The sequence below is a fragment of the Homalodisca vitripennis genome, chromosome 3 (genome assembly GCF_021130785.1).
Source record: "Homalodisca vitripennis isolate AUS2020 chromosome 3, UT_GWSS_2.1, whole genome shotgun sequence".
In the NCBI taxonomy this organism is placed as follows: domain Eukaryota; kingdom Metazoa; phylum Arthropoda; class Insecta; order Hemiptera; family Cicadellidae; genus Homalodisca; species Homalodisca vitripennis.
This window is the reverse complement of record NC_060209.1, coordinates 106,155,827-106,181,385: the sequence shown is the minus strand read 5'-3', so window position 1 is coordinate 106,181,385 and position 25,559 is coordinate 106,155,827. Positions and strand designations below refer to the sequence as shown.

Genomic DNA, 25,559 nt, shown 5'->3' with positions numbered 1-25,559 from the left:
AGATGAATTCCAAATCATTATTCTGATGGAATTAATATAAAATCTACCAAAACATAATGGAGAAGCTGATTTAGAAGGTTTCCAAGACATCAACCAGTTTTCAAGGGCTGGGAGATCTTGTAAAATAAGAATATTGGGAGTGTGCAAAGCTCTTTCATAGCAAACAGCATGAATACTGTCAGGGAGGATTGTTATTTCTTTAATCTAGTAGCTATCACCTCAGTAAGTCAAACAAACAGTAGATACAGTGGAGTCCCGCTAATCCGAACACGTGTAATCCGAACGTTGGTTAATCCGAACAGGTCCAGGAGGAATTATTTATAACAATAATGAACAGTTATAGGAACTAATTACATAAAAAATGAAAATGGGTGCATCATTTCGTACATAAACAAAGAAAACTTTAATTAAATAGACAGTATTTTATTAAGACAAATTGTGTACGGTACAGTACATAAATAATGAAGTTAAATACAGTACCAAATTGAAACTTATAGGTTAAGTATGTGTTAAATTACTGTATTAAGAAGTAAAACCAAACAAAAATTGGACGTACAGTACTGATATTATTATTGAGTACAATATTAATTGTTAAAAGACATAAATTCAGTTATTGTCTTCTGTCGCATTAAAGAGAGTCTATTGGATGACGCGTAGTTTCGTACAACTATTGAACGCGTGGACCCGTACAATATCCAGTACGCTCACATTGCCAATAGAACTCTCACACTAAATACGGTAAATGTGCTTAGTATTCGCAAACACGTTTATTTGTCAAGAAATACAATGCAACAGTCAGAAAACATGTTTTAATAAACAATGTTGATAATTCTATAACAAAATAGACCCATTCTCAAGTTTAAAACCGTATTTTTCTGTAATTCTGGCTAATCCGAACAATCACATAATCCGAATAGGGCTCGGTCCCAATTAGGTCGGATTAACGGGACTCTACTGTAATGTTAAATTTGTAAATACACCATACACTAATTGTCCAGGTATTTCTCATTGAATATAACACATATTTAATTGTGAAGTTTGAAAGTTGAAACTAACTTATTGCTCTCAGAATAAATTACCACAAATAGCATAAGTTTATACAAAACTTGTATTGCAATTTTACTACTTAAAGTTGCTATGTATTTGTGAATTCGGATATAAAGTGAGTTCTAACCTCAACCTTCTGTGCAAGTTCAACTTCCTTTTCATTTGACACAAAGTTGGTGATGTGGCAATTCTCAGTATGACCAACCCGGCCCACACGGCCACATCGGTGGATGTAGTCAGCCATGTAGATTGGAAAGTCATAATTGATTATGTGTTTTGCCTGAAATGAGAAGTAAAATAAAAAAACATAATAAAATACAACAACTTAATATTTACATCAAAAGATCTAAAATTATTTCAGATACGCATGTAATTGGAAAACTCCTTCACATGAATAGAAAAACAAAGAATATCACTAAGACACGATTCATTAGGTTTACTACAAGTCTATTAAATAGAGCGTTTGTACATAGTAATTCACATATAGTTTTAACTGATTTGGCAATGTTCGTAATTCTTTAAAGCACACTATTTTGAAATAAACAACCCACAAAGAACTCAACAGCATGGAGGGTGTAGTTAAGTGTGATATATTTGTATTAAAAACGTTCTAATTTTATAATTACTAAGTTTGATTAAGTACCATAAGTGCTGCTGTAACTTTGCCTGAAAATTACTCGTACACATGATTACCAGAGGATGGTACGGAGAAACAGAAAAAGGTAATTTGGCTGAGGAAGGAAGCTGTCACCCATATGGAATGCCTCTGACAACCTTACTAACACATTATATGGAATAATGGGTGGATGTTTAGCCTAACCCTGACAATAATTTCAGCTCTAGTGATCACAATCTAGTAACAAACAAGTAGAACACAAATTATAGGAGTCGTTCTGAAAGTAAGTTGCAGAGGCCTCTGATACTGAACAAGTGAAGGTAGCAGCACAATCTGAGTGGCACTGTGTAGCTAAATTCAGTACACATCAGGCAGTTTCAAGTGAATGTTGTTATGACATTCTATGTGCTCTAAACTGGTGTTAAAAAGCCCATCGGAATCGAATCTCCCGCAGACTGTGACGTTCAAAGCGTCATCCAATTGTTTTTACTGCAACTGGTGGAAATTCATCTTAAATTGTGTTCTGTGTATGGAGAATACATTATGAATTGTACTCCAGTTAAAAATAGTGCCAGTTCTTTTGAGAAGAACAAACTGATGTTCGCAAAGAAATGCAAAGTGTCCAATAGCCTGTGGTTACCAATGACATCGACCAACAAATCAGTAACAACGTTAAGGAAGATCAATGGTCCATAATCACACATCTAGTGTATTACATTCTGACTGAAAAACCTTGATATCGTAGACTTTGTGCCCGTTGGGTACCCAAATAACTCAAAAACAAAGAGAATGGGACCAGCTCCAGTACCATGAAGAATGTGAAGACATATTTTAAACCACATAGTCACTGGTGATGGAACATGGGTTTTTATATCAATTTCAAACGAATAAAACCGCTGTGATCAGTTACGTACATAGTTTTATTCAATTAGTATTAAAAAGCATGTTTATAGATACCATAATTGGTGAATGGTAATTAGTTTAAGAGTATTATTATAAGTTGGTTGTATTATTATTCGAATCAAGCTTTTTAGTTAAATCATTTTCTTTGTTCTCCATATTAGAGTTTATTCAGTTTATGATTTTCTCATAGCCACCCCAGTCTTTACAGTCCCTGAATTTCCAATACTTTCCCCTTACTTTGTTTTTCAACTTTATCTTTTCATTTATTAAGTCTCAGCATTGAGTACCCTAGTATTGAATAGTTGTGGGAGGGAGTGGTGGGCTAAAGCCATGTTTTGAAAAAACAGTGCAAAATGGATCAAAACCGTGTAAAATGAGGCACCTCATTCTCCTCTTCAAATACTGTATGGAGGGACTTCATATTAAGGTACGCAATTTTGAGTTGACCCTTGTTTCTTCACCCAGCTAGTCTCGTGATTTTGTTCATGAATGGTAAATAAATGCTGCCACCTGCTTAATGCTGTGAAGGTTGCCTATCAGTAAAAAGGGTGAGAGAAGCCTATTTAAAGTGCATTTCTGCTCCATGATAACGCTTGGCCACGTATGGCTGCATTTATTCCAGAAAAGTTCAATCAAACTCACTGGGAAACACTTAAACATGCAACTACAGTCCCAATTTGTAGTAGTGTTACTTCCACATATGTGAGCAGAAGAAATCCTAGAATACTCTTATGACGATGAGGGGTGCAAACATGTGTAGTAGGTTACAGATGTGACTAATTTCATTCATTCTTGAAAGTATTAAAAAAACTTCCAGTTTGTTATGGAAAATGTGTAAATAAAAGAGGAAATTATATATAAAACTAGGGTATGTTCAAAGTTTTACTCTACCAATAAATAAATATTCTAAGAAAATGTTCCAGTTAATATTGACTTACACTCATACTTCACAATTGGTTTCAACCTCAATTGATCTCATTAAATTAAAATAGGATCATTGTGGCTATGAGAGTTGTGGTAATAATCTTATATGACCAATATTTTCACCACACACCACAAATTACCATTAGAAGACAGTGAACCAATTTTTAAAACTTCACCTAATTAAAGATGATGAATAAAATGGAGAAAACATTTCTGTTGTCTTTGATTTACATACTTGTCCAACAACAGGGACTATATTCACCTGAGAAGGGTGAATTTGGTGCAGTTCATGTAGTACTGCAATTACAGGTGGTGTTAGAGAAAAATGCATTACTTCATTAAAATTTAGTTTACTAAGCCTCTAAGAAGAAGCTGTGCGATTTTTGGATGGACATTAAATTTGCAAAAAAGATCAGATGTGAAACAGCTCAACAGGTTATGGAGTCTTATCAGTTTCCGTTTACTATTAGTTTTTTGTTAACACTCTTTTGTAATCTTTGAAAACGAATGTTGTAAGCACATAATCACAACATTGTCATGATATGTTTGTGTTTATAAACTGTAAGTTTATGTAGTTTACAAGTAGTAAACAACATTATACTGGGAAAGATTTGTCACTTTAAGAAGACTAAGAACTATGTCATTTATCAATAAAATATTATATTTTTTTACTAATAATACCACTTAAAATAAAACACTGTATGTTACATTATAATATTGTTGTCTCAGTCTTTGTAAAATTATAAAAATAAGAAAACATTTTTTTCAGCAAACATTTTTACTGAAAAACAATATTACAGTACTTATATTTTTATATCCTTTGAAATTACACTCCAAACATAACACCAGTAAAAACAAAAAATATATATGAGGTACAACTCAATATATAGGCTGTTAGGTTTTCATATTTATTTATACTAATTAATTTAATTTACATATTAATACATTTTCTTACTGATAACCAAAATTGTGTATTTTATTTAGAATTGCTCATTTTCCACCATTGTTTGATACCACGTTAGTCATAAAGGAATCTATTTTCATTGTATCTTTGTACACACACACACGTGTATCCCAAATTATAGTGGTCCAACTGTGACGTAGAATAAGGTAACTTGTGTCGACCAATCACAGCCGTCCTGGAGACACGGACGAAAAAAGCCCTCCGAGGCATCTTCTTCAGTTCTTTTACAGACTCTGTATCGCTCCGTCGTACGTTAAACCAGCATTAACTTAGTTTGGGGCGTGCCCCCTTTTCCTTGTTGTTGTGAACCTTTGAGCCGTTCTATGGCAATTAAAAGCCTTGCCACTTCATTGTGTAATTGTCGTCAACCCCTTACCGGACTTTATCTTTTTAACGAGCCAAAAAGTAACTTTGTCCCTGTGGAACATCAGCGTTCGTGAGTGAACCGAGAATAGTGTCTAGTGAATGTGGAATCTTCATACATCAACAAGAACTCCAACAGTGCAACATTCCTTGGAAGCAACCCAGGTCGAACTGCAATCAACTCAACTTCATTGTGTCAAGGTATCAGACAATGGACAGTGCAAGGTAACAGTGGTTCATTATTCTTATGGTTCTTCGTAATTAGAGACAATTTTCTTCTCCATCAAGATTGTTAAAAGCTTCAACTAATTTCGGACATTATTTTGGACATTTTAATAGAAACGAAAACCATTTTAACTCTTTGTATTCATGATTTACTGTGTGCTTTTTTTATCAAATAGTATGTTCTTTGATCTTATTCCGTATTTTTATTTTTCCCCATTTGAAGTAACAATTATTCTTAGAAGCCCAACAGTAATTTTTAAAAATATCAAAAAAATGAACCTCAATCTTGTAAATCAACGTATAGGCTCCGTTTGCTCAGTTATCGAAGTGCAGAACTTTAATAGTTATTAAAACCTCAACCACTATACATTATATTGTTTCATTTTGAGTTTAATATTAGACATTTTTATTGGTCCTTCGAACATAGGCTACGTATTTCTGCAAACATAAGTAAAAGTTTATTACTTACAACTGGACAGTTTTGATACAGTACTTGAAGGGAAAATTACAAATTTAGTTCATAAATATTTTTTATTTCATTTTCAATATGGTAATTGGTAAAACTTGTAATGCTACTCACCCGAACAGTGTCAAGACCCCGTGATGCAATATCTGTGCAGGATATGACATCCACAAAGCCTCGCTGGAACTGATCAAACACTCCTCTTCTTATGTCTGTTGGCATGTCTCCATTGAGGTTTACACAGCTAATTCCGTTCTCGTTGAGGAACATGGACACCCAGTCACACACCTTGGACCGGTTGCTGCAATAATTGTTACCAAATCTAGAATCTAGAGTTGTTACCTAATATCATACAGTTTTCATAAAAAAAAGTCTTAGTTGGGCAACAGAGAGCAGCCACGCAGGATTTCTACAGAGATGTTTTAACAGATAGCTAATTTTTGAAAGAAACTTTTTAAAACTCTTAACCCTATCCCGCTCATAATACTTCTAGGCAACCTACTAGAACTTATTAATTTACTAGATTACACGGAACACAGGACCTGCTGTACTCACAACTTCCATGGGTTTTCCTAATTTTTTTTATTACTAGCTGTTTCCCGCGGCTTCGCACGCGTCTCTTAAGCTTTGCCCGTATATTTCTTTGCCTTCAAATAGTGTTTGGATATTTTAATATACGTAACTACTGTGTTGTAATTGCAGTTTATAATGTGCAGGCGCTTTGATAACTTTTATATCTTGCAGTACAGCTTGGTGGTTAGTTACATCAATGGGCATTGCGTATAAACCTTCTACATAGAAAAATACAAATTTTCATAGTGATCGGTCCAATAGTTTCTGAGTCTATAAAGGACAAACACACAAACATTCATTTTTATATATTATGATTGCAGAAACAGTTTAAACAAAATTTGTCGTTTCTCTTAAGCTTACTCTATGCTTTAAAACTATAAGTGTAAAGAAATTTATATATAAATATATTTTTTGTCGCATTATATATGTTTACAAAGAACAGCTGATTAAAAATTTGAAAAGACTCTTTCACTTAATAACATATGTTTGCTGCAATGCATTTCTTACGGGTATTTCTGTAACCAGTGGGGCGGAATCCTGAATCGGGAAAGGGATAAAAAGTATCCTATAACCTTCTACAGATCAAGACGAACAAATAAAAAAAAAAAAATTAGGCGAATCCGTCCAGCCGTTTGTGAGTGATGCTGTTACACACGAACAGTTTCATTTTTTATATTATAGATTAACTAATCATCTTTAATATATTAAAGAACTATAAAAATGAACTAGATTATTATTTAGTAACTTCCACTAATTCTTGATGACAAACAAACACAGGTGTTTACAGAACATAGTAGAGCAGTGTTTTTGGGTCCAGTAGCTTCTTATTGCTTTTTCAGAATTAATAACAACACAAATATCACCTCGTTCACTCAAATTATCCACCATCAAAACAAATTTCAAAATGTTGACTTCTCAGTCACAAAGCATACAACTTGACCCGGCCCTGTTTTCCACTTAAGAGCCAACTGTAATAAAATGACCTTGAGTTATCCCCGATAAGAACAATGTTAAATAAACGTTAAACCTCGTTCATTTTATGCCCTTATTTTTTATCATAATTTTATGGGAAATGTATCATTTTAAAGATATAATTAATATACATCCAAATACTTTTTAATGTTTTTGTAAAGTGCATACTTTTTGAATACTTAAACAATGAAGTATATAAAAGTTTGAGATTTTTTTCTAAATAACTCATAAAAGGATCAGAAAAAAGTAATAAGGCTTGGACGCTTATTAATCTTTAAAATGATACACATTCCATAAAAAATAAGAGCATAAAACTGCATGATGTGTGACATTTTTCTTTTGGGTAAAACTCAAGGTCTACTATAGTACACTCTTAAGTAACGGGAGTACCGAAAGACAAGTGGTGTAAGACGTCTGATTTTGAATCTGAGTTAGAGATAGTGCAGGTTCAAATGCCCACAGCACTTTTTATCAGTTCAATCGACCTTGTACTATAATGACCTTCTCCTTTATTCTGTTTGATAAGATCCTTGCACAGGCCAGTGTCCCATAAGGACAGGCAGAATATGTCTTAAAAGGAGATCAATCTCTCCTTAAAAAATAAATAAAAATTGTTAAATGAAAAATAATAATACAACAGTTATCTCCTTATAATGGAACAACCATAATGGATTAGAATATTGCTGCTAGAGTGCAAGACTTGTCAAAAGAAGAAAGTAAAGCAGTGCAAGTTGATCTGAGTCATGTGTTCCGCAGTGGAACTGAGCCATCCAAATCAATTCAAATCTTATGTGCGGAAGAGGGTCACTGGCAAAGTTGTAATTTATGACGCATTTTTTCCTGCTGTGAGTACAGGCTTTTTACAATTTGTATATTATTGTGGTATAAATGGTTTTTAATCCTTAAAAGCTATTATGGTCATGATTCAATAATATATGCCACACAGAATATGAAATAAACATAAAGTGTTTGTTTTTAATAGTAAAGACAAAAATTGCTAAACAGGCATAAACTGGAACACTTATATAAGAAAACCACTGATCCCATCAACTTCCAACCAAACCAACCATTGTTAATTTAAGGTGGGTCCTCCCACCAGCTTTACCGCAGACCAATGACTCTCATAAGAGTCATTTTTACAAGACTGCAAAAATCCCTAAAGTCAGCTTCGAGAACCGAATCCGCAACTCAAAGGCTAACTCCTGCATTCAAGACTAGCGCATTAGACCACACAGCCATCCTGACTTGATATCTTGAATGTGAAGATAGCTCACTTAGGATACCCACTGTTGCTGTTCAAGTAGGCAACTGGATTCCATGCCATTTCTAGGGTTAATGTTAAAAAGAACACATTGGCAGAGAGGTTTACCATTTTTACAATAACCACACTTGTTAGTAAATTATCCAATATTATATTTCCCATGATATTTTATTTACTTAGATAAAGAAATCATAATTAACAATTTCAAAATTTTTTTATACATAAAAAAACATCTAAACATCACTTTTGTGATAGTTCTATCTTAATCAAAAAAGTTACTTCACCTGTTATTTTTAGAATCTGATTTATCAAAATCTGCAAATTAAAACTGTATATATAGCTTTAATTAATGATTATGTGAAATATGATTAAAATAAAAGTTTTAAAATGTATCCAAACCATTCTAATAAGCTTAAAAGCATGAACGTTCAAATAACTATTAAAATTAATCTTACATCATTTCATGTTGAATATGAAACTCATATATGTTTACTGTAAACATCATTTAACACAAGAGTTAAAAAAACTTGTGAACAGTAACTTCAAAAAGCTTAGATCACTTCATTATATTAAAGAGGAAGTAGCTCTGTATAAAAAGTGGTATGTGCATATACATTTTATCACTTTTTGTTATGAGATCATTTTGTTTATACAAGAAGATAGCATGGCTTCAAAATTTGGTCACGAATCATTAAATCTTCATATTGTATGAGTTATAAATGACATTTTTCATAATTGAATATCAAACTCATATATGTTTACTGTAAACATCATTTAACACAAGAGTTTAAAAAACTTGTGAACAGTAACTTCAAAAAGCTTAGATCACTTCATTATATTAAATTAAAGAGGAAGTAGCTCTGTATAAAAAGTGGTATGTGCATATACATTTTATCACTTTTTGTTATGAGATCATTTTGTTTATACAAGAAGATAGCATGGCTTCAAAATTTGGTCAAGAATCATTAAATCTTCATATTGTATGAGTTATAAATGACATTTTTCATAATATCACTGATAAGACAAAAATTATAAAGCTTTTTTCATTGGACATCTTTTGTTGAATCCTAATGATTTATTCACATACTAATTATTGGCATTGTGTACACAGGTTTTACACATTTTATACGAGGTGGTATTGGAAAGTTCCCATACTTACAAGTGAAGTAAGTTCCCGGAAGTCACAAGGGGCTAAATCTGGTGAATAGGCAGGATGTGGAACGATAGCCATGTTGTTTTTGGCCAAAAACTGTATTGTTTTCATGCAAGCGTGAGCTGGAACACTGTCGTGATTCAATAACCAGTTTATGTCTTTCCACAAATCAGGCCTTTTTCAACGCACATTTTCCCTTAAACGTCACAATAAAAATTAGAGTTCATTTTAAGACCAGATGGCACAAACTCACAATGGACATGCTGCCTTTAATTAAATAAAAAACCACAAGCATTGTTTTTACTTCTCACTCGACTTGTTTTTTTCGGTCTTGGTGATTGTAGACTTTTCCACACTGATGACTGTTGTTCTGTTTCTGGATCATAACCATAAAACCAACTTTCAACAACTAGTCATGATCCTGTATATGAATGTGGGGTCACTTAGATGTCTCTTTGGGTTCACTGCACATCAAGATGTTTGTTGTTTTTGATAGACAGTCAAAAGCCGAGGCACAGATTTTGCGGCAACTCAATTCCATGCCTAGATTTTTGGTTAAAATTCTTGACAGTCATTCATTATCTGACAACAGTCTTCGTGAATAAGGTGCTAAATTTTTCCAACAATTTCATCTGTTTTCATCTTGGAATGAAGATCATCTTCAATTGAAGTTCTACTAGCCTCAACAACCTGTGTTCTGCTCAGTGAATGTTCTTCAAAAGCTTCTTAAATGATTGCAAAAGTTTCTGTTTGCGATTTCTTAAGTTTAAAGCCAAAATTGATGTAAGGTCATTGCTCAAATTTAACAGCCATCACAAAAATTGCTATGTAATGACAACCACTCACAAAAACGAAACTCTGCACAATGACTCAGTGGCTATTGCAGCAGAGGCTATTGGCATACTAGCTTGTATAGGCGTGTCGCAAAAAAAAAAAAAGGTGAATACGGGAATTTTTTGATTCCACCTTGTATAATGCAATTAATAATACCAGCTGATTCCAATATACAGTACATAGCTAATATGAGCATCACACTGCCAGTGCAACAAAACACAGAATATAACTGTTATAACAATAAGTGAGAAAATATCCAGCCGTTTTCTGTAGTTGTGTTTTGTTTTTGTCTACCTTCAAAATTAAACTCAGTACTCGTAATTATTATTAATACAAAAATATGATGAAGTCTGATGAATACGCCTTTTATAAACAATTTTAACAGTTACCTACTAATAAACATGGTTCAGATAACCGGAGACTTAAAAATCAATCTAATCATGCATACTTTTCCAAAGGTAACTGGAGGTTTTTTGACATAATTAATTAAAATCAACCTTCTCTCACAAAATGGATAGTACCTATGCATATTTCAATCTACAAGATGAATAAAATTACATTACACTTTTGTTAGTAGGAAGAGCAAAGGGTATCCAGTTTTTTTTTTTTTTTTTTTTTTTTTTTTTTTTTTTTTTTTTTTTTTAATATCACTAATGTAACCCATTTTGAAATGTGCTTAATATTGTATTTTCATTATAAAAAAACAAAACAAAAAAAAAACAGACTAACATTGAAAAATTTTAATATGTAAATGTGTTAACCTGTTCATATGTATTGTGACATTTAAGTAACAGAAATAAGAAGTATTAAATTAGCTTACATACCTGAAAATGATTGTTGGGATCTCCTTAGCCATATTCCTCTTGGCCAGCTCAAGCAACTTGCTGGGTTTCTCAGACTGCCCAAGACGCAGGAACATCTGGGGGACATGGACCAGCACCTGGTGTAGCCTGGGTGTTTCCACCTTCACCAATGACTCTGGCTGCAGCAAAATTCCCAATTAGATATTTAAAAAGCAATACCACTGGTAACTATTTGTTTCCATACTGAAATGCCTCATTAATTTTATCATAAAACTTAAGCATAACAATTCATCTCCTTTAATGTTCTTTGTAAATTTATTTTAAGCTGATTACTGAACTCCACTTCTTATTTTAGAAATTATTAATTCCAAAACAGTATAACTTGTGTAATATTTAATCAAGTATTTTATTAATCACTCAGTTAAAGTTTTCACATCATTTTAATTTCTAACTTGTTTTTAAATTGTTATTTCATATCAAAATTATCTGGAAACTATTTATGCACACTATTGTTAAGTAAAATTTCAAATAATTAATAATTCCAAGTTAACATTTATTTCACCTCATCAACAATTTATAGTGAGTGCGGTGAAGTGAGAGCAAGAAAAAAGAAATGTGATTCAACAGTTCCATTTCCTGTGCCCTTAGTTGAACTAATTATTTATTTTACTGTTTCCTAAATCATCTATCCCCTTCCAGCTACTACTAAGCACCGTAAGAGAAGACAGTGGTAGCTAATTTTGAGTATCATCTCCAGTAAATTATTTATTAGCAAATTCTTGAACTAATAAAACATTTTCTCAGCCTAATTTACAGTACCACAGTTGTTTTTTATTCCATTTTTTAAGCGTCAAGCCTTTCCTGTGATACAGAAGAGACCAGTGGTAAGATAGACTTTTTATTTGCCAACATCCTCCATTTTGAACTCTGAATTATAAAGAAAAATGTTTTAACTTTTGATAAACTCCTTAAATTTCAACTGAACTTGTCTATAAGAACTTAAATTTTTCGCCACTTAGTTTTTAATTTTGGAATATTTTTATATTTTACTGTGCATACTAAAAATATATAAAGCTCTCATCCAATATTTTATTGAGTCAGTATGATCAACTATCCCTTCAACCCTTGCCCCGCCAAAATTAAATCAAATTTATTCCACAACTAAATAAACCTTTAATCCCTATATTGTATAATCACCAATGAAAAATTAAACACTTTTCATTCTTTTCAATTTCGATAATGTTCCACTTAATAAATCATGTATCTTGTTTGTTAACTGTACTCATTGTTCAAATTATTTTAACCAGTGTAGTCTATTTTTAGTTGTAAGTGAAAATCTAACTAAAGACAAAAATCCTATAAAGTATTAATTTATCAATTGATATTTATTTACACTATATATCTTATTTTCATTTCAATAGGACTTTTATTACCATTTAGCTAATAATAAACTTATCTCTCAAAAGAGTTAAAGCCTGAAATAATTTTCTTGGCATAGAGATGGTTTAAAATATCCAGAAAGTTTCCTGGACTTTATTGTGATCACCCACCACTTGATTGTTTGTACAGAACTTGAAAGAACTTGAAGAACTTGAAAAAACAATCAAATTATTGTGTATGATATTTTACAAATTAATACATTGTTGCTTATAAGTAAATTAAACATACTTTTAATTATTAATGAATTCTTATTTCATGATAGACATAAAATGTAAAACTTACAATGCATAGTGTTGGACAACAGTCTTATGAAGTTTATAAAAATTAAATTAATTTAAGATTAAAATACCCCTTTGAGGTATTAGTTCTTTGCAACTTTAACAAGCATTTAATTAAATTTAAAAATATCAAATTGATCAAGTTATTATTCTGTGCGGAATAATGGACCCAATAAATAAGCAGAGATTGATTTAAATGATCACAATGTCTATTATTAGGTTTAATGTAGATTAATTTTAATGCTTAGGCTTATGCAGGCAATGTCATGACTATCATCTAGTTTTTCTGATTCATATTACATCAAAAAATTGTTAATTTTAATTACAATAAAAAACCTCAAAGTATTTTGACCTTCCTGTAGAGAGCCTTCTTTAGTCAAAGAATTAAACTAAAACTGGAAGGACCAGTAAACCAAGCTAGTTAGTTCAGTTATATGATTTCAGTAGTCAAAGATAACCACAAATTAATTATTCAAAATCAAATCTATTCATCAAATCTATTCCTCCAAACAGAAGTTTCACAAGGATCTGACCTTTGCCCAGTACTTCATAAATTTGTCAATAATTTCCCAAGTGCCTAGTTGCAAGAAAATGTATGTCTCAAAACACATTTTCTGATAATACAGCACTACCTGTTGCTAGCAAAAACCTATGAGAGCAAAAGCTGCTTGTCGGATGATTGTAATAGTTCATTTCTCTATTGGAATTGGCTAAAAAGAAATATATACAGCACTGGAGTACCTTATCAGCTTGTAATCTCTTTACAATCTTTACTATCTGAGCCAACAGCGATGTACGCCACAGCTTTAAGTTTAGTGCTGTTGACATTCCTACTGGAAAGCATTGTGTGCTGGAGATGGCCAGGGCAAAAGCCATTCAAAATTTCCTGCTTTCATTTTGAAGTCTTTGGTGATGTACAAAGTAGGTAAAATCTAATAAATTACATTCTTATGCAATAGTATTAAACTATTTTACAATTAACAAAGCTTTAATCTTTTACTGAATAATTTAACTACAGTATATAATACCTTTTTGGGCATTGTCTTAATCATGGTAATCTATTATAAAACATAGTACTAATTAATATTACATTTATATTTTAATATAATTTGGCATTATATTAAAATATAAAGTATATTATATTATTATAAAAATCGTAACAAGTAAGATCCCATCAAATATATTTTTAACTGTATTGTTTTATAACAATATTGCCCTATTAATAGAATAAAATTTGGTTGATGAAGTATGATTGCTGGTGACCTTAAAAGCTGACTTAGTAAAATGACCTTGAGTTTTACAAAAACACAAAAATTATAAACTTCAAACAATTTTACTCATTAATTTTTAATTATAAAAATATGAGAGATATCTTATTTTAAGGATATAATTAATACAAAAATACGGTACCTTTAGTTTTACTTGTACAGTGTATAACTTTAATATATAAACAAAATTAAAAAATCAAGATTGTTTCGGAATAACAAATAAAATATCAAATAGGGTAAAATTAATCGTATTATTAAAATAAGACATCCTACAACTACAACTAAAAATTAGTTTTTACAAGAAAGTGTTTAAGTTTAAAATTGTTTTTACTAGGCCAAATCAAATGACCACCAGTCCAGCTAGCTATTAATAAAATAGTCTAATGAAATTATTATTATTGACATATATGTAAGCACTTTAACCCATTGTCTTATTATTTTTGTTTCAGATGTACATTTCAAAGAGGTAAAGTACATAAAGGTGGTTGACAGTAAGTTGTTAAAGATATTTTTTAAGACTTTTATTTATTCTAACAAACTTTCAAAGACGAGTATAAAACGGAAATAATTGTGTGGGTGCTTAGATCAATTAAAAATAACGACCACATAGCATTTTACTATCTTATATTTTAAGCATATAATCAAAAAAGTTACTTCACCTGTTATTTTTAGAATCTGATTTATCAAAATCTGCAAATTAAAACTGTATATATAGCTTTAATTAATGATTATGTGAAATATGATTAAAATAAAAGTTTTAAAATGTATCCGAACCATTCTAATAAGCTTAAAAGCATGAACGTTCAAATAACTATTAAAATTAATCTTACATCATTTCGTGTTGAATATCAAACTCATATATGTTTACTGTAAACATCATTTAACACAAGATTTTAAAAAACTTGTGAACAGTAACTTCAAAAAGCTTAGATCACTTCATTATATTAAAGAGGAAGTAGCTCTGTATAAAAAGTGGTATGTGCATATACATTTTATCACTTTTTGTTGTGAGATCATTTTGTTTATACAAGAAGATAGCATGGCTTCAAAATTTGGTCAAGAATCATTAAATATTCATATTGTATGAGTTATAAATAACATTTTTCATAATATCGCTGATAAGACAAAAATTATAAAGCTTTTTTCATCAGACATCTTTTGTTGAATCCTAATGATTTATTCACTTACTAATTATTGGCATTGTGTACACAGGTTTTACACATTTTATACAAGGTGGTATTGGAAAGTTCTTATCCCATATTATTGCTTAGTTGCTAGCTACAATTGAATTTATACCTGATCCACCACTAAAAATAAAATTATGTGGTTTATTAGCTTGCCCTAATCACTTCTAAGTTTTACGGTTAGACCATTTCTTCATCGCCACTTTCACTCAAAATTACATCATAAAAGTTACCATCACTAATTTCATTTTTATTTTCATTGAGCATGTTCTCCACAAAGTTACTAAAACTCACAGAAAAGACAATGTCATTTTACTGTGGCGTCATTTCAGACAGCAACTAATCAAAACAAACAATCAACATATGAAATGAATTTTCAGCGAAATTAATTGCTAGTTTTGGTCCACGCACCGCTGAATAAAAAACATCTAGAGCATCAGTTCTCTAAGTCCATTATTAACAAGGACTTAAAATGAGAATAGTTAAGTTAGTACAAATCTGACTGAGATGATTACAATAAAATATTTTGCTCTTGGCTGTAAAACACTTGAGAGTAACTGTTCTTAATCTATACAAAGTGAAACCTTTTTTATTATTTAGTATGAAAGCTCTATCATTTTTAAATAAATGATGTACGTGTAAATATATTCCTATTGTCTTTACAGTAAAGAAATAGGGTTGCCAGAGAAACTGAAGTAATTACGATAAGGAAACTAACAAGTTAAAAAAAAATTGTTTATAAATAATAATGTTTTGAGGCAGGCAAGAAAGAGACGTAGCGGAAAATTGTACTCAGTTGGCTGTAGTGAAAATCGTCATATAATACTTTCTAGAAATATTTTACAATGTTCTATAAAAATTAGAAAAAAAGTTTTTTATTCTTTTTATTTCTTTCTAATTTAGGTAGTATCATTTATTTATTAATAGACTTATTTCAGAATTAATTTTTGCCATTTATATGTATTGTTGCGTTTAAGAATTAAACTTATCTACTCGCTATTTCACCTCTTAGTGCATCAAACCATTTTGGTTGATAACTTTCTTTTTTATGTTGAAACAATGTGCATGCTGCAATAACAATCAAGAAAAATTATTAACTTAAAAAGAGCTAAGGTTTTAAAAAATACAAACACCCAATAGCAACATCTTTGGAAAATATGACTATCAAGTATTTAACATAAAACAGACGTTTCTGACAATACCCTTTATTAATTTAAAATTAACATATTAGAACAGAATAAACGGTACATAATACAAACAGTTTCGGGGACTTGAGAACAGGATCATAGTTTACCAGATGCACTAGGCCATGCACTCAACAACAATACTAGTTTTGCTCTATTGCTTGAGTTAAAGTAAAGTATTTGTAAAGTTTATAACTGGACTGGCTTATTGTTAAATAAGCAAAGAAAAACTTAAAAATAATGAAAAACTGCATAATCTAAATAAGTTTTTGCCTAAAATTCAGCAAAAAGTGTTGATTAAGGAGGAATTAAACATGTAATCTTTTTTGAATACAAAGATAGATAGGTCCAATAAACAATTCTCTAGATCAAGCATAATTGAAGATAACAGACCAGCCTCTCTAGGCCTAATATATCCTGTGAATTCCGCTATATATGTCTACCCATTTAAAATTATTTGTTTTTAAATTGGTGTTATTCAAAATACTGCATAGAATTGACAAGTTACTTGTCTTTGCTCTGCTGCAGACTTTATCGGTTAAAATGGGCAAAGTAGATTTCTCCCTAATGATTAGGTTTGATAAATCCTTTAACACTAAGGGAACCTTACACATTTCATCTTCCTCAGCAGTAAACTAGGCCAATAAATCAAATTCCTTTATTCAATATATCTCAGCATATGCTGTTCTAGTAACATGCTGATCCAAGATATCCATTGAGTTGCACAGATGTAGCCTATCTGATAATATCGTAGTTAGCTGAACTCATTGTAGATTCTACTGGAAACCAGAAATGAACCCTCCTGGGGAAATAGCTATGTTACATCTACTGTGCATTTTGTCCAAATGGTTTTTATTAGAGATAATTTAAAGTCATCAAATACAAAAGTAAGTACAGAATAACTTACTTGGGGGGGGGGGGGGAGGATGGGTACCCTCATTGGGGTTGTTGTGTTGACATAACAGAGAAAAGAAGTAAAGACCTTTTCATTGCTGGTACTTTTGTTTGTAGTCTTATTTTAGTGTTTATAATGTTTGCACTAGTATACGCAGAGAGTTGCAGAGGAATACAATCTGCGAGGCTATGTTGTGTACACAAACAACCATACTGTGCGAGGCTATGTCGAGGGACAGGAGAGCTACGTCCCTTACATGTGAGTAGTTATATATTGTTTTCAATATTTACCTACCCAAGACCAAACAAACAAACATACATTTTTTAATATTCTAAATAAGTTGTTAATGATTGATATTTCCAAAGTGATCAGATAATATGGACTCTAAAACATTGAATATACTCTATTTTAAGACTTTTAAAGTATAAGTTAAATGTAGAATAGAATATTATAATTCTAAGATTGAAGGGATAATAGGATTTCAGACATTTGCCATAGTTATACGTTACAAAATATAATATATAATATAACGATGGCAAATGTCTGAAATCCTATTACCCTTACAAATCTTCTATTGTCAATAACAAACCTTAAACAAGGAATCTGAGATTGAGCTGTGCAAGTAACTTACTCAGTTCTTTACATAATTTTTTACTTTACTGAATCCGATGAGAGCAGGCCAGGCCTAAGATGACAAACCAATGAGATGACCATTTTTTAATTGTCCTAATTCAATTCCTTTTTGTATTTTCAAACCAAACAAGCTATGTTTCAGTAAATATAACATTTGAGTTGATGAAAAATAATCAATCAGTGTAATAATTTTGCATAGCAGTGTGTACTCAGTAGGATGGAATTAAGATGTGGTTTCGTTAGGTTAATATATGGGTAAAACAAGTTAATACACATGTATGGAACATTTATAGTTAAGTAAGTACTTTTTAATTTTAACTGAAAACTATAAAAAGCAAGTGTAGTTGGTATAACGCATAAATATTATAAAATATAAAAAGTTCTATTTTATAAAAATACATAGTTGTATCTTTAAACCAATTTGTCTCTGATTGTTGAATAGCCCCCATAGTGGGCTAAAACACTATAAAAAACTCCACTGACATATAAAAACTCTAAACACTACATTTGAAACATTTTAACATCTTTACAGGAAGAAGTGGCTGACAGAAAGAGGTTCCCCCGAGGCCAGAGTGGACAAGGTAGTGTTTTATAACGAGAGATATATTGATGATTTTCGCTACAAAGTATTCCATTCGTGTAAGTTCATATTTGTTTAATTCTATAAGCTAGTTATTTTTATTTATTTAGATGGCAATTATCCACACAAAAACAACTAAAGTAATGTTGAGATTTTAGCATTACAGTGTATAGTTTGAACTCTCTTTCTCAAGGCTTCACTAATTCCACAGCAAGAACTGTAAAACATAAAAAAATGCTGCTTCGAAGCAAATTCTTTAATACCTAATTTTGATAAATATAACAATTTTCTGCCTTTTTTAGAATTATCAGGTGATGTGTACATCTATAAAACATAACATATTATTTCTATTGTGACAACTTGTTCCAAGAATAACAATTTTTGACATTTGATAACAATGATGGTTGCCGTGATTTCACCAAACTACGGTGTCTATTTACCAATTTAAGTAGCAGTCTGCAAGATTATTTCTATTCACATGGCAAATATTTTGTTAAACCCTTCATAACAGTTTTAGCAAAAGGTAAATCTCAAATGACTTAAATTGGTGAGAGCAGGGTATAGATATAAGGTCAGCCTGATATAAAAGGCCAAGGAAAATTACTAATAAATAGATAGTTTTTAATTCACGTTATATAATTAAGATTAAGACTTTTTCTTTTTTCAGTAAATTTAGACTTCCGTGACTTTGAAACTCATCAGGAACCACATGTTTGATCCAGGATTTCATTACTTCACAACAACAAATCTTCAGAGAAATCTTGAGAGAATTATTGAAATAAATCTATGAATAATAATCCCCCCTTTATTAGTTCTTCTGAAAATTAAATACATAAAGAAACATTCCCAAAAGAATAAGTTGTTAAGAGAGCTGAGTAATTTACACACAAAACATCACATCATCTCTCTCCCTTCCTAATGTTTAATTTGATTGGTTTCCTTTTAGTAACTAAATGTATGTTAAATCTTCAGTAATAACCTATGAGAGTGATAAGCCAATTTATCAGTGCTGGGAGGGTCTTCTATTACAGTGCATCCACCACACTCTTGGTTACACTGTAAATAAAAAATGGCCAACTAAGCCTAAAAACAAGAATATTATTGTAAATCTTCATCTTTCTATTCCTTAAGATGGGTAGTTTCATTTTTAAAGTATATAAAATTTAAAATGTTTAATCAATACCACTAAAATTTGGTACAAACATGCTTAAGTATAACAATGAAAAATAAATATATGGCATTTTAATTTTCAAAGTAACAACAGTTTTTAACTTTCGATATACAATTTTACAAAAACTGAAGGTTTTCATAAATATATAAAAGATATAATAGATAAAATAGATGCATTAAAATAAAAAATTAATACAACAAAATCAATAATACTCAATTTGTCAAATTCAGCCAATATTAGACAGTATTATTGCCTAAAAAAACTCTCATTAGTGTGTTGGAGTAACAAACTGATAGGTTTAGGTATCTTTATAATTTTCGGCTTGACAACTGTTATACGATGATGGCTCTCCACAGATATATATTTCACGAGGCCAAAATATTTCAAGAATGTAATATTGCAAGCAATAGTTTGAAACAGTGAGAATTTTAAAACTTCCATCTGAGTCAAGATACCGGCCATATACGCCTAACAACTGTGATTTTTCTGATGGTTGTTACAAAGTAATTCAATGGCGTTATCCTTAAATGATAAATAATTAGGATGTGCTGGTTTTATATATATACATGTGCTCTACTTCAAAAACATTTACAAGTAGTTCTACAAAAAAATCATACAGTATATTTGAAGACTTAACATGCGAATCAAAAAATATTGTTTACCAAATTCAGTGCAAGTTATGCCCTAAAGATTATATTGGCTCAACGATAAATTCTCTTAGAACAAGGATGACAGGGCACAGGTATGCATATAAACATAAGAAGACAGAGCAACCTCTAGTGACACATGGTTTAATACATAATTTAAATTTTGAAAACACATATTCAGTGAAACCAATTAGAAAAATATCAGAAAATTTAAATATAAACAGTCTAAGAACCATGGAACAAGCCCATCAACTCGTCACTAAATCAAAATTTCCAAGTGGATTAAATTTGAGGTGACTTAGTCAACAAAGTGAATTTATAAAATTAAATCATATGTTTACCATTCTACATAATTCATTCTTAATTTTCATGTTCTGTGTTGATGTTTTGTTTTATTTTTATTATGTTCTTATAGCCCTATTTATATGTTTGTAATTTCCTGAAGACGGCTTAAGCCGAAATATAGAAACTGTTAATACATTTGAAGATTTCTTATTGAAGATTAATAAATATATATATATATATATATATATATATATATAACTATAAAAATTAATTAATTTAATTTAATTAATTAATTTGTTATATAATTAAAAAAATAGAAAGAATTAGATATTCCAAAATTTGATTCCAATATTTCAAAAAACTGGTTAATGAATTCAGCTGAGATATGTACAAGATCAATTTGTTGTACCAATTTTGGACTTCTCTCTACATTTTTTACCAGTTCTTGGTTACTGAAAAATTCTTATGGAATTTACATGATTAATATCTCAAAAACCGTTCAATATTAACAATGTTTTATGATAAAAAGTTTAAGAAATTATATAGAGAGTAAGGATTACATAACACTCAATAAATAAGGGAGTTGTAGACATCTGAATGGCCATCAGCCACCATAATGAAACAAAATAGTGTACGAAGCTAGTTATGGAACTTCTAAGCGAAGATATTTATAAGATTAATTCTCTACCAAGTTTGAAATTGTTTCAGCGTTTCTTTCACTAGTTCAAGGTGATCAAAAAAATGTGTAATGTTATATTCTCATGCTATATAATGATGCTTGTGGAAATGATATCTGTTTGATAAAGAACCCAATCAGTTAAGTGGTTAAAGTCCGGGCATAAAAAAGCATGCAAGCCAGAGGGTTAATTTTGAAAAACAAGGACTTCACATCTGTTAAGTACCAATTGGCAATATAAGTGAACCTAAGAGAAATCTAAATAGCTAAATATTACAACACAAAGAAATATTGGAAAAAGCTCTTCTTCAAGCATTAAACACTCAACATTGTGTTAAGTGTGTATTTATGAATAACAGCAATCAGCAGCAATAAATTAAATTCTTTATTGTATTACAATGTAATTTATATTTTCACTGATTATTACAATTACAAAACCTATTTTGCTTTTGGATTTCAAGCTGTACCTTTAGATGATAACAAAGACTCCATATTGCAATGGATCCCTGTAGGTTGGATCAACATTCTGCTTGCTGTTTGCTCCCCCAAATAGAGGTTAATTTGCTCGAATAAGGTATTACATAATATGGATTAAACATCTTGAACAACAAACGCTTCTTGAAATCCCAAAAACAAAATGTAATTTATTACAATGTATAATTTTGTCCTATATGTGTTCAATCTGAAACTGACAGACCTGAAGACTCGAAAAACAGCTCTAAATAATTACGATGCTGAGCTCTAATTAGGTAGTGAGCGTTGTTTCACCTAATAATTAATTTTTTCCCTTACAAACTAGATTTCTCCACACATTTGTAATCTATGGAAAACCTATATTAGGATAGAAAGGATTACGTCCTTGCTTATAGAACCTGAAAATCCACGCAAACAACATAGTATCACAAACACATACCACAATTATGTCTTCCAGTATCATTGGTAAACTGGTCGGCATGGTGGCGCTCACAAGAGTAAGTTGACAGAACGGTGGCAGGCTTTCATTGTCGGTCTGATCCCTTCCATAGCTAATCTGAGGAGAAATCATACGTCAAAATTAATTGGGCTTCAAGTCAATGACTTAACTAATGATTGATACAAAATTAGAAGCTGGCTTAGGTTCTTTTTATTACCCATTAACTAGAGAGATTTTTTCATAGTAATTAGTTATTTATTATATTTGATTTGCTATTATAGACAATCTATAATTTACAAAAAAAGACTCTTTACCAACAAATGTTTTAAACAAAGTTGCTAAATTCTCATCATAAAGATAAATTAAATTGTTAGTACTTGTGTACTTCTATATATACTTAGGAAAGGTACAAGAAGATCGACTGATAGTTCAATACAGTACACACATGGTCCTTTAGTAGTTTTAGTGGTGTGAGATTCAGGAGCATTCTAAGATACAAAGTGCAACATCACATTTGCGCCAAATCAATACAGTTTCATGGAGCCACTGACAGTCAACACAGTCTTTATCTGTCCTAACATTTTTATCACTATTGGTACCATCAAGCAGTAACATCATAAAAGTCTCTGCTAAAAATTCATCCAAAAGTTTTTCTCATGCCATTCCACACAATCAATAATTACACGAATGTTTTTTCCTTATCACATTTCATGTCTCTTCCACCAACTACATGAAAATTAGTTTACAAGATAAGATTAATGTAACAAGAAATATAAATAAATTAAGAAATATAACAAGCAGATTGAATTTGCTATTTTACTGTTTTGAAACAGATCCTAAGCCTCGACACTTTATTAGGAAACAGAGACTATGTGAAGATGTTTCTACCATTCTTTATTGCATTGCATATTCTCATGGATGCAAAATCATATTAAGGATGCCATTGTTGTCTGATACAGGGACCGAGATAACACGGAAATGCAGCAAAAGAGGATGTACAAAGAAAAATATGTTTTGGGTGCAATCTGAAGTTTTCTGATTAAAATTGCTGAATGAAATTTCAACTTTCTGGTCTTTCAGCTTGACGCATTGTTAAACACTCTTGTAATTCTACAGCGTTCTGCAATTATATTCTGCGGAAGTATTAAGAAATATTTAGCTTATAACTTCCAATGTATACCTGTTGTAAGAGAAGAGCCATTTGTTTGTCACTATTTCTAAGTATTTAATTCAGTACCTAGATAAATTGGCATCATGATCACTTTAAATACTAATTTTAATAATTTTTAGTAACAACTGGCAAGCTTTTAGGGAATGTGAAACTGACAAGTGAGCTATGACTGTGATTTATTCTTGCACTCAACTTGTTTTATATAACATCTACTTTTTCTCATGCTTGGATCTCAAGGTTGCTAGGACTGTTCATATTCTAGTTGTGGAGCTTTATTTGCCAATGGAACATGTAGGGGTGAATTGTAAACAAATGATTAAATGAGTGCTTTAAACGCACTCACAGACCAACCAACTAGAATCGAAAACCTACTTATTTAAGAATACAAAAGTCTCTCTAGAAAAAGCTCTACAATATATCTTTTCTTTAAGGTAAGAACCATTTATGATCATTGCCTGAGGCAATATTTATTAAGCTACATATGTCTTCACAATGGAAGTTTTGTTGTGAAATTATTTTACTTTGGCGAGTTTAACACTATTATATTGATTTGTGTTTCTCTAACCTTATGTATTAAATTATTTTAAGAATTCTAATCCTCGAAACATAGTAGTCTATTACTATAACATAACATAACGATGAAAAAGGTCGGAAATCCTGTTAAGTTTGTTTTTTGATTGTAGATCACAGAATAATAAGAGCCTATTTTCTTAGTTCATATCAAACTTAACAAAGAATTACAAGTAAAACCTTAACATTTATAATAAATTTCATACTATGCTGAAGTTTAATTTATCTTTTTTATGAGAATGGAGTCGGTAACATTCCTATTTTATCTTATCTACTAATGCCTCCATTCATAAGTGTGGGATATGGCTGCCTTGCACTGAAGGAGGCAAAAGAAAAACATTCTTTGAAATACTGTCTATCACATACAAGAATAAAATATGATTATTAAAAAATATTATAACTTACCGGAAACTTTTTGAGATATCTGACTACATAATCACTAAAACTGTCATCCATACATGTGTCTGCCTCATCCATTACTATGTGACGAACATATGACATGTTGTATAGTCCTGTAAGGTGGATCAATTGTTAGTTCGAAAGCTTACAACACAATTTTGGTGTAAAACCACCAGTGACCAGTTACAGTAAAATTGTATATTGTACATTTATAAATCTATACATCTCTCCTCATGGTTTTCAATTTTGAATAAGTACTTCCTATTGTTGTCTTAATTTGTTCTCCTGATCTCTCTAGACATAGTATACAACCCAAGAGCCAATTTACACTGTATAAGCAAGTAATGTAGTTGTTCTTGAAATCGATAAAGGAATGTTTCCTGACAAAGAAATTGATTGTCAGCAATGCTTATTTTGGTCAAGGTCAAAGTGGTGAGAAGGTATCAAAAGGATCAAAATATAAAACAATAATTTGTTCAAAGATTATATGTTTCCTAAATTTGATACACTTAAAACTTACAGGAAGAAACAATACCAGGATACATACAGCAGAACATATAAATAATAGTTATACTTTTAAGGGTCTGAATGGTTGTTAGTTGACATTAATTAACATTTATTTACATGTCTGATGATTGGTTTTAAGTGTGTCAAGATAAGAAAAATATTAAATCTGTTGATCTGCAAACAACACATGGAAAATATATTACCAGGCAGATAGGCATGATAAGCCCTACTTGGGGCAAGACTAAGAAGCCTACTTTAATGAAAAAGAGTATATTCCAGTAATATAAATTTACTTTGTCTAATATATTTATGGTGCCATATTTAAATTTCATTTGTTTCTCAGATAAAATAAAATATGTACAAATTTAGGTCTCGGAAACTATCTTCAATCAAAACCTGTCTTTCTTCCGACTTTTACAATATACTTCCGGTCTAAGATATTTCTGGTGGCTTATTTTTGTTTGTTTCACCGCCCCAATCAAAAAAATATATACAGACATAGGCTATAGATGACTACTTTGGTTAAAAAGCATCTACTTATTAGTTTTGGTATAAGGGGAAAGGTGGAAACTCTTTTCAAGTTCTGGCAAAATTTCAAAATAATCATAGATAATAAGATTTGCATGATAGAAATCTTGTTGTTTTTAAGGCTGTATG

General features: G+C 30.9%; 2 protein-coding genes across 4 annotated transcripts in view; one reads left to right on the top strand and one right to left on the bottom strand.

Annotated features, from left to right (window-relative positions):
• LOC124357271 (probable ATP-dependent RNA helicase DDX28) overlaps positions 1–25,559 on the bottom strand; it is a 44,487-nt gene that overhangs the window by 1,143 nt on the left and 17,785 nt on the right. The window contains exons 7-11 of the mRNA XM_046808857.1: positions 24,402–24,508; positions 22,256–22,372; positions 11,123–11,280; positions 5,623–5,806; positions 1,175–1,327 (exon numbers count right to left, since the gene is read on the bottom strand). Of these exons, the coding sequence (XP_046664813.1) occupies positions 1,175–1,327; positions 5,623–5,806; positions 11,123–11,280; positions 22,256–22,372; positions 24,402–24,508 (719 nt within the window). The remainder of the gene's footprint in view (positions 1–1,174; positions 1,328–5,622; positions 5,807–11,122; positions 11,281–22,255; positions 22,373–24,401; positions 24,509–25,559) is intronic.
• Positions 13,582–24,403, top strand: LOC124357272 (acylphosphatase-1-like). Of its 3 annotated transcripts, none has more exons than XM_046808859.1 (5): positions 13,582–13,740; positions 14,537–14,553; positions 17,499–17,608; positions 18,516–18,622; positions 23,215–24,403. In XM_046808859.1, the coding sequence occupies exons 1-5, from the start codon at positions 13,611–13,613 to the stop codon at positions 23,292–23,294; spliced, it is 444 nt and encodes a 147-aa protein (XP_046664815.1). In that variant the 5' UTR covers positions 13,582–13,610; the 3' UTR covers positions 23,295–24,403. The 3 variants fall into 3 exon arrangements, with proteins under 3 accessions (XP_046664815.1, XP_046664816.1, XP_046664817.1); XM_046808860.1 differs by lacking the exon at positions 23,215–24,403 and adding an exon at positions 19,231–19,418; XM_046808861.1 differs by having other exon boundaries at positions 13,606–13,744.

Excerpts from the sequence above, each read along its gene's own strand:
- LOC124357272 (XM_046808859.1), top strand. The coding sequence starts at position 13,611 with ATGTACGCCACAGCTTTAAGTTTAGTGCTGTTGACATTCCTACTGGAA. Across the intron at positions 17,609-18,515 it reads GAGAGCTACGTCCCTTACAT|GAAGAAGTGGCTGACAGAAA; the intron begins GTGAGTAGTTAT and ends ACATCTTTACAG. Across the intron at positions 18,623-23,214 it reads CTACAAAGTATTCCATTCGT|GGACCGAGATAACACGGAAA; the intron begins GTAAGTTCATAT and ends TGTCTGATACAG.